General features: G+C 30.6%; 1 protein-coding gene across 1 annotated transcript in view; it reads right to left on the bottom strand.

Moving 5' to 3' along the window:
• Window positions 1-18,292, bottom strand: part of LOC129219021 (microtubule-actin cross-linking factor 1, isoforms 1/2/3/4/5-like) — a 271,646-nt gene that overhangs the window by 190,770 nt on the left and 62,584 nt on the right. The window contains 9 exon segments of the mRNA XM_054853341.1: window positions 804-964; window positions 1,053-1,210; window positions 1,324-1,501; window positions 1,671-1,785; window positions 1,869-1,960; window positions 8,420-8,482; window positions 9,149-9,418; window positions 9,996-10,091; window positions 12,094-12,198. Coding sequence (XP_054709316.1) covers window positions 804-964; window positions 1,053-1,210; window positions 1,324-1,501; window positions 1,671-1,785; window positions 1,869-1,960; window positions 8,420-8,482; window positions 9,149-9,418; window positions 9,996-10,091; window positions 12,094-12,198 — 1,238 coding nt within the window.

The raw sequence follows: 18,292 nt of genomic DNA, 5'->3' as shown, positions 1-18,292 counted from the left end.
GGATAAACTAGACAGAAAAGTCTGTAAGAAGATGCTAACAAGTGCAGAAGGCAAGTAGGCTCGTCAAAGCTGCTAGAGTCTCATATATTGTCAAACTTTAGTTAAAATTACCAAGCGAATGCCTCAAATGTTGCAGCTCTTATCAAAACCAAAGGTCTATTTGAGCTTCCATGAAAATTTACAGCCCTAATTGCTAATTGAAGCTTGTTTCAAAATTTTTATTAGGCTATAAAACTACTTCTATAATTAATGTAACACTATTCATTGGGAGCTGAAGCAATAATGAAAAAAGAAAAAAAAAAGTAAGAATATGTGAATTGAAGGTAAAGAAAAGAAGGAAATTTGCAAAAAAAACTTAAGCTGTGCTTACAATGCATTCGTTTACAAGAAAGTTTGCACAAATTATGTAACTTGTGTATAATCTTTATACATATTGGCATTTCTTTCTAGTTAGCTTTACACATAAAAAAAAGTCTTTGTTGTACCATTATAGTGCATGATTAATGAAGCATCAGTGTAATATGGCCACAAAATTTTCAGTTCTCTGTTTCAATTATTTGTGGCACCTATTTATGTTCATATTTTGCTGAGACTCAGGAAAGTGCTTATCCAATATTTTATCATTACCTGAAAGAAACTAAATAATGAGCATCTTAACATTAAGATACATATTTTTGGGGGGGGGGGGGTTCATTTTTTTTTTAAACACATACCTACTCAGCAAAAATACATTTCTGCACTTTTGAAGTAGAAATATTAGAATATCAGAAGCAGAAAGGAAAAATTAATATAAAGTTTCTTACTTTTCAACATAGGAGTTAGAGAGATCCCATAGTTTATCCCATGTCTGAATAAGAGTGTCATATTTCATCTGTACAGCAGTGTTTTTCTTAGAGGCACTTTTAAAAACCTCTGCTATTTGAGTAACTTGATCCTCAAGAGATCTTAAGTTGATTTCAAAATCCTACAGAATAAAAAAATGTTCAGATTCCACATGAAATGAAACCAGGGAAAAATTAAATCTTTAAGACAATGATATTTTACAAACTAACTTTATGTTCAATAACCAAGTTTTGTAAGGAATCCATGTTCCAAACAATAGCTGAAACTAGCTTATTCTTCAAAAATTTTTCCTTTTCATTCAAGATGTTTTGAAGACCAGTGATGGAGTCTGAAAGCTTTCGGCCTACACTTTTTGGTGCCTTATCACCTGTTAAAAACAATTGAGTAAATGCTTTCGGTTATGAACAGCAATGAGAAAAAGAAATTAAGGAGACTGAGCTTTCTCATGTATATATTTACAAAATACAGAAAATTACTTACTTTCATCTTCAGCGGCTTTACTTGTTAATGAACTAAATAAACTATTACAATGTTCCATTTCCTCTTTCAATTTTAAAAGAGCAGGTTCAGAATCTGAACTATCCTCTAGTATTTTCTGAACATCAGAATTAAGTGCATACATAATTGATTCACGCTGAATAGCATCCATGCTTTGGAACTAAAAACAGGAAAAGGAGAAGGATCCCATTAGCTAAAGTGGAGATTTTATGAAATCGCAAAACTAAAGTATTTTCCCCCAAAGAGTACATATATTTTTGCATATTTTTCTAAAACCACAACTGAATTAAAATACAAAGTCAATTTCATGTAAAGAAATGCTCACTTACACGTACGAGATCCCAAGACTTTACGACTTTTGCAGTGGCTAAAATGAGATTTATTTGCAGCTTTCGTTGTTTCAAAGTCCATAAACTTAAAGCATCATCATATTTCTTTTTCAAACTAAAAACATACATAAAAAATTTACATTATGGAAATTCTTAACCAATAGAAAATGTCAACACTTTATAGAAAATGTATCATACCTTTGCCCTACTTCAATGGCTTCAGCATTGGGAGCAGGTATTATGAAACAGACACCTGGAGCTAAGCCCTCAATGCCAGATGGAGTGACCACCTACAATCATATAAATAAAAATGATATAGAATTAAATAGTTATAATAACAGAATACACTATACTGTTGTGTTTATTATACATACACAGGATAACTAAATTTCCCGTATGAACAGCAACCCATAGCTAAATAAGTAAATGAACTAATATACAATTTGGTAAAGACTATACTTGAAATGCATTCAAGGAGCTGCAAAAACATTTTCTAATACTAAAATGCTCCTTAGGTGGTATGTTGCAACAAAATGAACAAATGAAATGATGCTTCAATTATATGAGGATGAAAAACTAGTCAGTAAAGTTGTAAAAGTTTAAACCATTCTTGTCTGTTGTTTTTGTTTTTTTAAGATTGCTGTTTTTCCATGTGAAGCACAACTTAGATCAGATTTTGAATAAGTGATTGTCTTCCTTTTTTTCATCTTAAATTTATAGATGGGTCATTCTACAAAAAGTGTAACTTTTCTGTCACACGCCTTTTACAGTAGAAACGTTAAGGAACAATTCATTTAACAAAGAATTTCAATTTCACCAAAAATATATCTCTTTAAACCTGCCAACAATTTCTTCATAATAATTTTTATTTTAGTATATTTTTGGTTCCCAACATGTGAATTCTCACCTCCGTGTTATGTCACGCACCTTGTGTGACTGTTTATGTTGCTCAGTAACTTGTTTAATTAAAAGCATATAATTATTTATTTATTATTCCTTTTTCACTAGTGCCTCAAATACTAATTTTTAATATTGTGTTTTAGTAGGACAAGGAGTCATGTCACACAATAAGTTCTCACCTCCATTACCTAAACATAAAATGCCATTCCTCATTAACACGTGGCAGCAATGACATCAAATATTATTTTCCATGATACAAGGGAGCCCCCTTGTTCATTTTCAGCCATAGTTGAAGTTGTGCGATTTTTTGTCGAGAAACAAGAAGATATAGATTTTGCTTTAAAAACTTAGGGTGGTTATTCTGACTTCTCACCTCCCTGAACTTGAATTTCAGGGATGTAAATTAATGTAAAAAAAGAAGTGAATATGTTTTTATATGATTAACATATGCAGATTGTAGCAACGCGAAAAAAAAAGTCCCTGAAAAATTTATCTGTTAAGTCAATAGAAAATTCCTCACCTCCAAGAATCTCACCTGACAGACCTTATCGTCATTATTTCTGAGGTGAAAACAAATGATGGAGGGGAAATACTGCCGTATGCAGGTAAAGGGCAGTAACTGCAAATTTTTCACTTTTCATTTTTTTGCATTTTTGTCATCTATTGTACGTTATCTTTATTGTACAAGATCGCTTATTAGGTTTCCGCTGAAATAAAAGCGCGAAAAAGACGTCAAATTCCAACTTTTCCCTATTGTTAGTATTGAATCCAAAATGCGTTTCTTCAAATATCTCGAAAACTAATTTCTGCAGAATCCTGCCGTTTACCTGCACACGGCAGAATCTTTATATATTAATAGGCAAGCTGTTTTCTTTCGGTACTGATTCCTCTTCTGTTTGTGAACTGATTTCCTTCATTCTTTTTTTGTTCGGTAGCTATTGCTGAGTTTTAGTGTCATCAATAAAAAAATTTGAAATCGAACGCTAATTAACGGAGACATTAATAAAAAACGCATTTTCGTCCTAAATAGCTCTTGCTACGCGAATGGATGGTACAATTTTTTTGAATTTGATATGGTTGGAAAGGTCTTTAAAAAATACTCCTAACGAAAAAATTGTCAGGGCGTCCAAGGTCCAATAACCTAAATCCACTAGAAAAAAAGTTATAAGCGTTTTTTAGTTGCCGAAACTCAAAAATTTTAATTTTATCTCTTTTCCATTGTTGAAATTCATTGTTGGGAGTGTGAAACATTAAGTTTTAATTCATTTTTTAAACCACTTTTTCTACACGAAAACATTTTAATGCTTCGAGCTTGGTATTGGTTGGAAAGCTCGCGAAAAATGCATTATAACACGTTTTACTCGGTTTTACCGCGCGAAAATCGAAGTCACTAGAAACGCTTTAAAGAGCGCTAGAAGCAATTAAAAGTTAGTGAAAATTCATTTTTATTTGCTTTTTCATGCGACATAGTTAACGTGAAGAAATTGCTGGATAATGTTGTGGTGTTGCCAATTCTCGCTTGAGCATAAATAAATGAAATACTTGCATTTGTTTTTATTATTGAGGCTTTTTGGGTGATAACGGGCATTTAAAATATTTTCATTTTGATTGTGTTTTCTCGATTTTAATATTTAAATAAATCATTTTCCGGAGTGAGGGAAGAATCTCAGTTTCAATAAAATCACCTTCTGGGGAAAAACACACACACACACAGCTCCCAATAATACCTGCAGTTGCTATCACTACAAACAGATCTCAAGGTGAAACTTTTGATAAAATTGGCGTATTATTACGACTTCCAGTGCATTTGCATGGACAATTATATGTTGCTGCAAGTAGAATTCGTTCATTTGACTGTTGGAAATTTTATATTTCTAACGACAACGGTCATGCCTACTTTTACAAAAAATATTGTTTGTACAGAAGCTTTACGTATTAAAGGAGTTTCGCGGTATCATTTCATTCAGGAAGATGTCCAAAATTGTGAAATTGGTGAACTTTATCCAGTGTTGGCACCAATGCCACGGCGAGAAATATATTTATTTTGCATTCAAAAATGTGCGTAAAAAAAGAGTAGAAAAATGTCTATTTGCAAGGAGATGACTACGAATGAATTCCCCCTCCCCTGTGACAAAGGGGAAGAAAGAAATGACATTAGGGAAATCTAGCCTTATTTTTTTTATCAGATCGTTTATGAAAATAGTGTGACATGTGGTAATGGGAAGAGGGGGTATGGTGAAGTGTGAAACTTTGTGGCAATGGGGAGAGGGATCAAAAATTTTGAAAAGTGCATTAGTCAGTTATCCCCTAAACCGTAAACAAATCACAAACGCGATTTTTTAAAATAAAATTGCACTATTATTGCAACGTCCAGTTTTTTTGAATGGACAATTTTAATATAGCAAGTAGAATTTGTTCCCTTTACTGTTTGAAATTTTATATTTTTAATGGCAGAGGTCGAGGCAATTTACTCAATAGTATTAAACTTTTAAAAATAAATATTGTTCATGCAGACTTTTTAAGTATAATCTGTGTTTTCTAGCATCATTTCATTCGGGAAGATTTCGGTAATTCGTAAATTGGCGCTCTTAATCTATTCGCGTCAATTTTTTGGCACCAATTGCAGCGCGAGAAATGTTTTTTCATTGCATACGAAAACAAAGAGTAGGGAAATGTATATTTGCTTACGGTTACCACAAAATAGGGGCAGTCCACAAATGAAGTCCCGCTTAAGGTGAGGTTCACGAAATAGTAAAAGTTTGTGACTAGAGAGAGGAAAGAAAAGACAAGAGGGACATACAATGGGGAGAATGTGACAACAAGCCTTTTTTTAATAGGGACGTTATGAAGAACAGCGTGACATGTGGAAAAAAGGAAGATGGGTTATGGTGAAGTGCGAAACTTTGTGACAAAGGGGGGAATGTTGAAAGTGTTGAAAAGTCTGACATCAATTTTGCACCGCCCTTAACCATAAACAAATCACAAAGACTACCTTTATTTAAAAATTAACTATTATTGCGACGTCCTGAGTTTTCGAATGGACAGTTGCCACGAGTAGAGTTACTTCATTTGTTACTTGGAAATTTATATTTCTAATGACGAAGAAGCAACTTACTCAATTATAGTAGACGTTTTATAAGTAATATTGTTCATACAGAAGTTTTACGTATAAACTGAGTTTTGATGCTTCATTTCATACGGGAAAATTTCGAAAATTGGATAATTGGCGATTTTTATCCATTGGCGTCAAATTTGTTGTTTCCGATGCCAGGGCGAAAATGTTTCTCCTTTGCATACGTAAACAAAGAGTAGAAAAATATTTATTTGAATAGGGTTAGCACAAGGTAACATGGTATCTAAAATAAAATTGTTCAAGCCAATAATTTGACGACCACACAAATTTCTCAATGGGGTTGTTTCCTGCAGTCAAAAATACTACTTTTAGTCATTAAAATTGATAGAATAAGCAAAAAAAAAAAAAAAAACGTGGAGCTAGAAAAACTTTTCACAACAGTTATTTTTTATTAATTTTTTTAAAAGTTTGATTCTGGAAATAAGGTGCTGTCTTTATGACATTACAAGCGATGTACTTTGGCGTGCTGCTCCATTGCCACTCTAAATGTTTACGTTTGGCTGTCACCAGGTTTCCAGGTTATGATAATTTGCGGTGTGCGCTAATGGCATCAGTGAATGGCATTTCATTGCTTTTAATGCAATGCGCAGAAGCATAAAAAATGAATTTCAATCTGCGCACCAATTAAAATATTTGTTAAAATATATTAATTTGTTCCCAAACTATTTAAAAAATGGCTAAAACCCATGTTTTTAAGCATGCTCTTTCAAAGAAAATACTTTTAAAAATTCAGAAATGACCCCATTACCGAAATATTCAATTTCATTCATTTATTTTGAGATTAACAGACAAAAGTAAAATTGGAATGAATTACTACTGTTTGGTATTATATGTACATATAAAAATTGTACGTTTCCCCTGATATGCAGTAAACATGAGTAAGAGTAGAAATAAAAATGTTGGAAACAGTTAAATTCATTCAAGTTTTCTCAAATATTCATTTATGAATATGGTCGAGTTTCGACCACTGGGCGATCACTAGTACATCAATAATAGGCATTCTACCAAAATTATAAATTGCCAGTATATCTTTAAATTTACTAAAAACTATTTTTAACATACATTTGAAACTTCTAATTAAGCAGTACTTTAATTAAGAGAGCTTAAAATTATGTTCCCACATATCATTAAAATATCTGATTGTTTGCACAATTAACAAAATTTCTACTTTGATATTAAATTGGCGTCAATTTTTAAATATTAAAAGTTTTTTCCTTTTTTCATTCTCATGAACAAGGCATTTTTTAATTTTTTTTTTACTTATGAGTAAAATACTTGGAACTTAGCTGGACCACTGTTTATGGTTACTTCTTGTAGGTAACATTTTCATGTAAGAATGAAATAAAAGAAAAAAGATTTTGAAATTGAAAAATATTGGCGTTCAAATGTTACGTTTTCTGGAGAATGATCCAGATAATAGATTACAAACAGAAAATTCTTGACAGTGAAGAACTTTTATATAAAGCATAGTAAATAACTCATTAGCATAACTGATAACAAGGACAGTTTATACACAAATAATTTAAACTGAACAACCCTAATATCATCATCCTCTTTTCCATTATTTTCACTAAGTTTCACTCCATTAACTCTTTAGTAATCAATTTCACTGCTTTAATTCTGGTAAGGAAAGGTATCTCATGTGTCAACAGCGCTGTAGTTGGAAAAAATACTCGGGGGTACTCGCTATTTTATTGCATAAATGTCATAGCAGAAATTTTTTTTTTTAGGTTCAGTTTAGATGCTTAGTCAGCTTTAATTTTAAAAGTACTTTTTTTTGCAGGAAATTACAGGCTTTCAAAGGTGGTTTGAAACTAATTCAAAGTAAATTTGCATCATTTTCACAACACCAGACCAATATTCCATTCCTTCCATTAACTGTTGTAGTGAGAATGGCATTCCTTTGGGCATTACTCTGTCAATGATGTTAAAAGAAAAAGAGAAACTTCTAAAATGGTATAATCCATGAATCCGAATTTGAAACGAATGAAGATAAGTTTCCTGAAGTAGAATCAGCTCTATTCAAGAGATTCCAGCCATACCGAAATCAAAACCATGCTTTCGATATCTTTCTTTCAATATTTTTGATTAAACTGTACATATTGTGCTTAAAAAATTTTAGGTTCTGTAATTTAGACTGTTATATGTACATATTAAATAAAACATTCGATGGTTTTGGAAAACCGAAATTAGCGGCAAGTCAAACTTCCGAAAAGTCCAAGTTTATCGTTGGTCCCTTTAGATTCGAGTTATCATGAATTTACTATACTCACATTAAACAAAAAATACCAGATGGCTCTTGAAAATGCAGCTGTCATGCAAACTATGAAAATAGCAGAAGTGCAGGATAATTCACTTTATTTTGATTGTGAAACATTTATTTGTGAATGATTAAATGTAATATTATACTTTAATACTCATTGCAGATAAAACTCATTCTGAAGTGCCAATATATAGATATATTCTGAAAATTAGGTTCAAAATTTGTAAAATGATCTATATAACGCAAAAACCTGTATAATGCAAAAGCTCTGTTCCCAAGGTATGTGTATTCCATATAAATACAATGTTAATTAATACAGATTAATTCAAAGCAAAAAATATATAGATTGATAATTCTACATTTTGAGAAGTGTAAGTCTACATAGTGAGAATGCTGCAAATATTGAAAAAATATTAGATTCACGTACAAAATGCAGGAAATTACAGCACTAACCTTCCAATGTCCTTTATTAGTTATATCCTTTAATGTACACTTATCGTCTTTAGAAATTGATATCTGTAACAAAGGGAGAGAGAATATATAATAAGAGAAAAACTGAAATGAAGAATTAAATGATTTTTGAAGTTACATTCATATTTATAAGTACATATACTAATTATAAAATAAATCAATAAATTTAAAATGAAAAATAAAATGTTAGTCAAATTAAAACAAACTAAACAACCCTGTTAGGAGAAAAACAGGGTGGTAAAATTGCAAAGAAAAAATTATGAATGAAATAAAAAGTACTAGTAAGAAATCAAATTAATAACCAGATTTAAACATTATGCACACACATTATATGGCAAAGAAACATTGAAATAAGTAACATTGCAGAACAAAATCATTTACAAGATGCTTATCTTTTCTTTGAGCTCTTTTCTTAAAGGATGTCAAAAAGCAAAAATTGTCCTATAAATCTAAATGATGCTGCATAATAAGGTCAAGTAAGCTTCTGATTACTAATATACATTCAAATACATTAAAGTTAAACACTTATTATGATCCGACATCCTAAGAAATTGGTTAATCTTTTTCATAATTCTCAAAATTAAGCTGAACATTTCTAGATTATCATAACAATGTCTTAAAATAAAACTCTTAAATGGATGTTTAAAGCAAATACATGTGCTACCATAAGAACTACAATAAATATAGCAGAATGGATACCTTTTTACTTACATTAGCACCTTGGTAATTACAAATGGCAATAATTAACATATTTTTAGGTTTCTGGATTCTTCTCGATTTCAAAGGCAAAACATCATTACTTAGATTCACTAAGCGTAATACCATGCTGTTATATCTCGTTAGGTCTTCTTTTAATTCTTGCATTTGTTTAATATAACGCTCTCCCTCATCTACTGAGAAGACATTTTTACTAAAAGTTGTGTTTAACTTTTCTTCAGCCTTTTTCAACCACAGTTCACTCTCTCTTGTTTCTCTGAAAAACTGAAAATGAATTTTAAGTTAAATGCATGAGCTTTTTTTTTACTTTTTTTGTTCAACATTCAGTAGTAACATTTTAGATGACATACATAAAAACAAGAATTTAAGAGGAGTTTTTAGCTGTTTGTTTTGATACATAATTAAATTGCAGTATATTGTTTTAAACAGAGGCAACAAATTATTACCTCAACCTATCTTTCAGCTAGTTTATAGCTTTAATAAAAGACATTAAACTCTGCTAGTAGCTAGTTACTTTTTTTCATACCTTTCATTGCTGCATTATAAAGTTTTTGTGAAAAGATGGGAAAAAAAAACCTTATACCAAAAACTACAAGCAAAATTGAATTGATTCTTTTCCAAGTCAAATATTTTGTTATGATTTATCAATGATAAATCATAGAAAAACAGAAAAAAATAAACATAAGCAAAAGTGAATTGAAAGTGATAGTGATTTTAAGCTCAGTTGTAAGTCTTTAAAATGAAAGCATAACACACAAATTTGTTTTGTTTGTCCTCAGCGTTAAGCATAATTTCTTTCATATATCAAAGCAAATAAAGAACTGAATCAAGAAATACAAACCTGTTGATATACTTGTGCATGTTTTAAATGAATTTCCAAACATAATGTTAACTGCAAAAGCCAAGACCACTCATTCTGTAGCTTTACTAAAATTTCCTAAAATAAAAATGAAAATTAACTTAATGTCGAAGCAAAAAAAAGTTAAATTAGCATATGTACATTTGAGTATTACTTAATGCTAGCGAAACAATAGTTACAACAGATATATCAGTGCCGTAGAATACTCAAGAAAGGCACAGAAGATTCAAATGCTAAGTACCTTTTACCAACAGTACCCTACCTGTAAGCGTAAAGTTTTAGAATTGTCGCATAGCGGGAGAGAACTGACAGGGGTCGGCCTAGTACCCATTTTCAAATATATTAGGAAAAAAATAGACAAATGTGATAAATATTCAAGCAAAATAAAAGAAGATATCTGAGGCATTTGCAGAAATGAAATTCTACCTTATGTAGGGGGTTACACCATACATATAACCCCCTACATCTAGAACTACCCATAATAACAGTATTTGAGTTTCACATTGCCAGTCTGTAGGATTATCAAATATCATTCAAACATCAATAACGATTTCCTGTTTATTTGTTAATGTTGCTTGGTGATAAGAGAGAAGGTGGGAACACATCTTTGTTAACAGAAGCTCCAACAGAAGAGTGTTGTAGATGAAACGGCTTTGCATGTTTTAACGCTATAGGTTTAGCTTTACATAATGGTAAAACTACTATGCTGTTGTTTTACTATAGATAGTTATAAAATGATGATCTAGCTTTCATTTTCATGACAAACATACAAAGCCATTGGTGAAAATAATTAAGTAATTATTTATGTGAAAATAAATAAAATTCAAGGAATTTAGTTATGTTGTTCACTCAGCACAGTCCCCAGAGGCAACTGCCCGGCTTAGCTGATCTGAGCAAGAAGAAAAAAGAGTATAGTTGGGAGCTCCATGGTAATTGTTTAGACCTACACAATTTATATCTTAAGTATAACGATACACGCTATTAAGATTACTGTAAAAATTTTATTTCAAACAGTAATAATATTTTACATCACTTTTTGAAAAGGCTTCACACATCATGCAATACCACATCAGCCTACATTTGATACACTATTAACAGCACAAAATTACCGATTGATGAGCACAGGGAAGAAAGGCAAAATGTCAATACTTTTGGCAATAGAAGAATTCACATTTAAAAGTTCAAAAGTTTAAAAGAAAGTTGGGTTCAGTGTTCAACATTGAACAATGAACTTTTTGTGTGATTTTTTGTCATGATATTTATAATTTCTACCCTTTTTAAATAGAGCAACAAATTGTACTCTACAAACACTTACTGTTGCCACATTGAATTCAACTTGGAGGAAAAAAGAAATACATTTTGTCTTTCTTCCGTGCACTCTTCAATTAAGTTCCCATTTATAAAATTATCAGTTTTGTTTTTAGATTTTACTGGTTCTACTTAGAATTTAGAAGATTTCTCAACTAGAATTATTTAACATGAAACTTTCCTGCCTCCTAGTTCATTAGCAAGAGAAAAATCTTGAGGGATGAATTGTGATTTTTGGCAATGAAAACAAATAATGAGAAAACCATTTTTCTGTGCATAACTGTTTGAATATATATTTATTCTCTAAATAACAAAATACAAAAATAAAAAATATAATCAATGTGACAATCTTTCTTTGCATAAAAAAAAACAATATTGGTGCAGTTTTAAATTTTTATCACATGTTTTAGGCATATTTAGTGTATACTTGTGTGCAGAAATTAATGATTTTTACTAATCATGACAAATAATATTTACAGAAAAAAATACATACAAAAATAAAACAGAAAAAAATTGTAAGCAACAATTTTACAAAAGTATGTTATTTCATTAATGTAATAACACTATGAAGGAAAAATTGGGCAAAGAAACTTTTTTTTTCTCAGACTAATTTAATAAAATTGCTTAGTAGCAACCTTATAATCATTATTATTATTTTCAATCAGATTTACATGATTAACAAAAATACTAAGCGTTTATGTTAGATTGTTTTTACAAAGATAAGAGGAAAAATTAAGAGAAACATGTCACGTAAAAAAAAAAAAAAACCTACCTCAATGCTCTTTGATGCAGGATGATTTTGTGAAAGAAGAGTTTCACCTTGATTCTGAATGGTATTAAACAGGATTTCACGTCGTTCCAAATCATTTGTCAGAGCCTGAAAAATACAATGACAAAAGCAAATTTTTGAAAAAACATTTTGAAGGAAACAAATGTGGAATTAAAAAAAAAATGAAAATTTCAGCAAGAAAAATGGATGAAGTCAGACAAGCAATAAGTAATGACCAGCTTTGAAATAATACTTTCAAAACCTTTTTTTAGCTTTCTTAAAATAATCTTTTTAATAACAAGATTCTTTTTGACAACTAATCTAAATTATAATCTCAAAAACTGCGAGATTCAGAAAGACTGTTCAGTGATGTCATATCTATCCTTAGCTAAAAACCAAGAAGTCGAGCTGCGAGTTATGAAATGAAGAGATAAATGTGATTACATATATTAGTCACATTCGTTCTGTCTTCGGTTTATAACCAGGTCAGTGATAAGCCTCATAATGTAGTGTCCAGTTAATTTTGTGATTGATTTATTCTATAGAATTAACAATAATATAAATAAATGGCATGGGAAAATGACTAAATACATTAAAATATGAGCAATTAAATCAGTATATTGATGAGAGAGAGAGCACAACATATAATGACAACTGTGTGAAGAAAAACATTAAATAATTCAAAATGACTGAAAAAAAATAGAATATTATTTTAATAATCATTTATAACAACCCTAGTGTATGGAAAATGAAAAGAAAAAAAAACACGTTTTTTTTTAAAAGTGAAACGGAAGGTTATGTCAAATGAAAATCGAGGAATTATGCTATGGAAAAATTTACATTGTAATGAGAAATATCTTAATTTCAAAATTAAGTCCAAGTAACTACCTTAAATAAAAAATAAATACCTTTGAGCTAATTAGCATACGTTTGGAAGGATTTCTTTTCCAATGCAAAAAAAAAGCAAGCATACAGATTCCCCTGCAGAAGCAAGTGAAGAGGACACGTGTATTACAGTGCCTTACATAGGAGGAGTAGAGGAGTTAATCGATCAGGCTTATGGATGACTGAATTCATAAGAGTAGAAAAAATTTTGATTTTTTTAAGTGTCTTAAAGTAACAGCAAAAATTCAAACTAATGATGGTTTCTGGCCTTGCAGCTGAAATAACAATCAAAATTGTTATCTGGGAACAAAAAAAAAGCACTACAAGATTAAGTGGAGAAGAGAGGCCTCCAAAGTAAAATAGAAATTTTTAATTTGATTTCAAACAAATATGCATATATACAGTAAACCCCCACCCCCCCTAAAACAGACACTAAAGGGACCCATATTTTTGTCCTAAACAGCAGGGTACCCGTAGGAGAGAGTCTTAAAATTTTATTTTTTTGTTTTACATTATTCATTTTTACTCTCAACTTAAATATATTTATAATATACACTTTAATGTTTCTACAACATTTCAATTTACTAGTTTTTTTAAGTATATATAGTAATAATCGCTATTTTATCAGGTTACGTTACATCAAGTTGGGTATCTAATCCTTTGTAGATGCACTAACAATTGAAAACTTGCAGATTCATCATTGTCACAAAATTTTCCACTCTGACATATCGTTGCCTCAAAATAACAGCAATACATCTGATTCCAGAAATAATAGTAAGATATCTTACTGTTGCTCTTAGGCAACGACATCCTTTTTTGAATTGAACACAATGAAAGCCCCTTGCTATTGTTTCAGTTTTAATTCCCCCCCAAACATCAAAAGTGGATCTGATATGATAGTATATATATTATGTTTGTGTGTGTGTAATATGAAAAACCCTTTACTAAGCCTTTTCCATATTTATTAAGTTCTGTTCACTTATATCTCAGCGCGTATGAATCATAGATATTATTTATTGCACACTTTAATGCTTCTCATACCATATATGGTTATGTTCTAGGCTCAGATGAGATTTCCCTTAAAGTACCTACCATACACTATTTTTCTATATTAAAATGATTCTCTTAATTTTTCTCATGTTTCCGTGTTGGATTGCAGGGGTGGAGGCCTACACTTACGTCAGTCAATCAATGGGGATTCGGCAAACAGAGAAAATGCGGATCTGAAGGAAATGCTCCAGATTATGACGATATATTTTTGATAAATAAGCATAATGTTGGAACTATTAGAGTTGAACCACAACGGGTAAGGTTAACATCAGACTTACCGGTGACATTAAGATCGTATAAAATTTCCCCTAAACAGCAGGAAGAAATTGACAATCAAATTAGAGAATTGCTAAAAGCAAAAATAATAAAAGAGAGCTCAAGTCCTTATAGTGTGCCTGTTACCTTAGTTTTCAAAAAAGACAAAAATAAAAAAAGTTGATTATGCATAAACTACAGGAAATTGAACCAAATTATAAAATCAGATGCAGAACCATTGCTCTTAATAGAAACACTCATAGATAAATTAGGAAAAAACCAATATTTTTCAAAATTAGATATGGCGTCTGGATATTGGCATATACCTATAAATCCCTGTGACACAGAAAAGCTTGCATTTGTCACTAATCGTGGCTTATATGAGTGGAATAAATTACCAATTGGTTGGAAAAACTTCGGAAGTATTTTCCAGAGAACTCTCCGCCGAATTCTGACAAAACAAAAAATTAAATTTGCAACTAACTATTTTGATGATATAATTATTTTTTCTTGGACACTTACAGAACATTTTAATCACCTTGAACAGATTTTTGAAATGTGCAGGATAGAAAACATAAAACTAAAAGCGTCTAAATGCTCTTTTTTACAGACCAAAATTGAAATTTTAGGTTATGAAATTTGTAATAGTTTTCTTACCCCAGACAATAGTAATATTGAAGCTATTGAAAAATTGCAACCACCAACTAATGTCAAATCTCTTCAAAGATTTTTGGGGTCAATAAATGTGTATCATAAATTTATAAACAAGTATGCGACTATTAGAAATCCATTAAATCGTTCACTGAAAACAAAACACAACTTGGCAATGGACAGATGAATGCCAGGAAGCGTTTGAAGTTTTGAAAAATTCACTAATTTGTAAACCTATTTTGAAAATATTTGATCCCTAGCAAAGAATGTCATATTTATGTTGACACAAGTCAAACTGGTGTGGGAGCAGTAAAACAGCCTGAGAAGCAGCCCTGTAAGAAACAGCCTGATGCTTCTGGTACCTTACATCCTATAGCTTTCAATTCCCGTTCTTTAAAAGATTATGAAAAGAATTATAGAATTACGGAGCTGGAATGGCTAACTGTAGTCTATTCTTCAAACACATTTCATCACCATATTTTTGGTCAAAAAATTACCATACATACTGATCACGCTTCGTTAAAAGTTTGGCTCAAAAATGTAAAAAAATTAAAAGTATGTTTGTTCCGATGGTCCTAGTTATTAAGCATGTATGACTATGATATTAGGTATATGAAAGGCACCATGAATTTCGAGGCTGATATGCTCTCAAGAGACATACCCAAAAGTAATGTAAAAAAGGAATATGTAATAACAAATTCGGGAACCCAAGCTTCACACAGGGTGGCGACAGGAACTGTGAAAAAATGTTCCCTGACTTTTCCCTGATTTCCCTGATTAAGTTCACCAAATTTCCCTGATTTACGTTACCAATGATAATGGTTTTCTTTCTTTGCTTTACTTGAAATCCATTGTATGTTTGTATAAAATGCAGTATTTTAAACGTTTTAAGTTATATAAAGTTGTTGAACTAAAGATATATTTTAAAAAGATGCTACATTTTTTAATAAAATGTGGTTAAAAAATATAAAAAAAAGACAATTTTTGGGGGGGGGGATGACCTACAAAACAGTATATTAAATTTTCATACAATGGAAAGATTATAGAAAATTAAAAAAAAAACTTCCAGAAACCACTTAGCATAAGAACTTAAGAAACTATTAAAATTACTTTTAAAAACATGTGTATTTATGATAGTTCAAAAAAATTTCAATTACTTTTTATTTCTAAGTTTTCAAACAGTATAATAATTGTTGCAAGAATAACAAGTAATAGTGAAAGAATAGAAGTAATGTAGTTATTCTTATATAACTAATTGACATATTTATGCAAAACAGATGAAACCATTTGACAACCATTCATAGGGAGCTTTTCTCTAATCATTTTAATGAATGAATACAGCATTTTAACAATAAAAAAATAAAGATATTTTCTTAAGTACACAAGTTTCAATGATAGTACACAAGTTTCTATTCAAATGATTTCAGTATGTAACGAGAAAAAACCTTAGATTGCTTTTGTAACAAACAACTTTGAAATACAAGGCAGGGATGAGAGTGGTCAGAGAGCAAAAAGGAGGAAATCCAAAAAATTACGTAAAAGGGATGATATCCAAAAAAATTTCGTGAAAGGGATGATATCCAAAAACGCATCAAAATAGAACCTGGAAGCCATGATATCCAAAAATTCAACAAAAAAATGGCTAATTTACCAGTTTTAAAGGTAATACATATTTAATTAAATATGAGTAATAATTTTGTACAATTTGCTGCATTGTACCATTTCTTGCAAGGGTGTTTATTCCTAAATAAATCTAAATTTTGAAAAAGAGGCAACAATTTCTAACCCGAGTCCTTGAACAAAGGGTTGGGGGAGCCAGAGTTCAATCTTGGCTGCATCACACAATAGTGTCAACTTTTCATATTTTTTAGAGAAAAATACATTTTTTTCATTAAAAACATTTGAGTTTATAGTGTTAAACGAGTGAGAACATAAATTTTAAAATTAGATATTTGTAAAGTAAAAATTTACAACAGAGAGAAAAATCTCAAATTTCTTTATGTGGTAGAACATACTTTTCATAGTAAGAATTCAAAATAAATAAATATATATGTATATAAACGATTGGTTATCTTTTTCCTTGCATTGGAACCTAAAATTTGTTTTTGAAAACTTCCTAATACAATTTTGGAATAAAAAGAACAACTTGCAGCTGCCTCATTTAATCATGAAATCTTAAAACTTTTAACAAGTTGTAAAACCTAAACCATTTGAGATTCACCATAAATATTTTTTACACTTTCTTAAATACACAAAAAAAGCAGCCATGCCAAGTTAAAAAAAAAAAATTCGAGACTGTGGGTGCTAAGCCACATTTTTTGATTGAGTTTCGCATTTTTTATAAAATAAATTAAAGAAATAAAAATATTATTGAAATGATGAATAAAATAAGCGGATATAAGGTAGAAAAGAGTAAAAAACCACCCAACAATAAAAATAATTGAAATACTTTCAGGATGCAAAAAGATTGAAATCTCAAACGAGGCATGCAACTTTCGGCGCAGCACGTGTTTGACGACGTTGGCATGATTCCAAAACGTACGTTTTTGGCAGATATCGCGGAGGACGAAGATTCAAGGCGAAAAAATAGAACAAGTAAGAAATTGGAAACCGAAAATTTTAAAAAATCGTATTTTTTTTCCGATTTTTGAGAAAAATAAGGCTTGAAGGAGGCAAAAAAAGGAGGAAAAGGAGGAAAGGTTTTAAAAGCCAACAGAAAACGCCGGAATTCCGGCAAAAGCCGGAAAAATCTCATCCCTGACAAGGGAAAAAAAGCAATTAGTTAATTTCAAAATATATAAAAGAAAAATACAACTTGGTTATAAAATTAAAGAATCACTAAAGTCTGAAGAAAAGAAAACCTTTATAATCTGTGGTGACAACAAATAGTATAACGGCAAAAAACAAAGTTTTTTAATTGAATGTTCAATTTTAGTAATTAAATTAAAAATGCGAAGAAGTAATGACTTTTAAGCTTTTGTAGTATTAATTCAAAAACCAAAGATTTCTTCTTGAAATCGTGATTATAGTATGCTAATTACTTCGAGACAATGGAATAAAGGCAAAGGAGGTAAGGCATAATTGAAGGCTTCCTCTTTGCCTGTATGGTTGTTTATTTTACGCAGCATTGAAAGCATAACAGGAAATTTCAAGCTAGGTAAAATAAACAACCTAACAGACACAAAAGCAATCTTAGGAAGTTCATCCTGTGGTTAATAAGTAAGATTCAATACTTTGACGTTGAGGAAAAAAGATACACATATATGCAGCAGTGTATAATCGCACCTCATTAATTTTACTTTTTTTTTTTTTTTTTTTGAACAGATAACTGGCGGAAAATGCGTAGGGAATTAAGAGTACT

The sequence above is a fragment of the Uloborus diversus genome, chromosome 3, assembly GCF_026930045.1.
Source record: "Uloborus diversus isolate 005 chromosome 3, Udiv.v.3.1, whole genome shotgun sequence".
In the NCBI taxonomy this organism is placed as follows: Eukaryota; Metazoa; Arthropoda; class Arachnida; order Araneae; family Uloboridae; genus Uloborus; species Uloborus diversus.
Note: the sequence above shows the minus strand (reverse complement) of the source record. Positions and strands in the feature narration are given on the sequence as shown.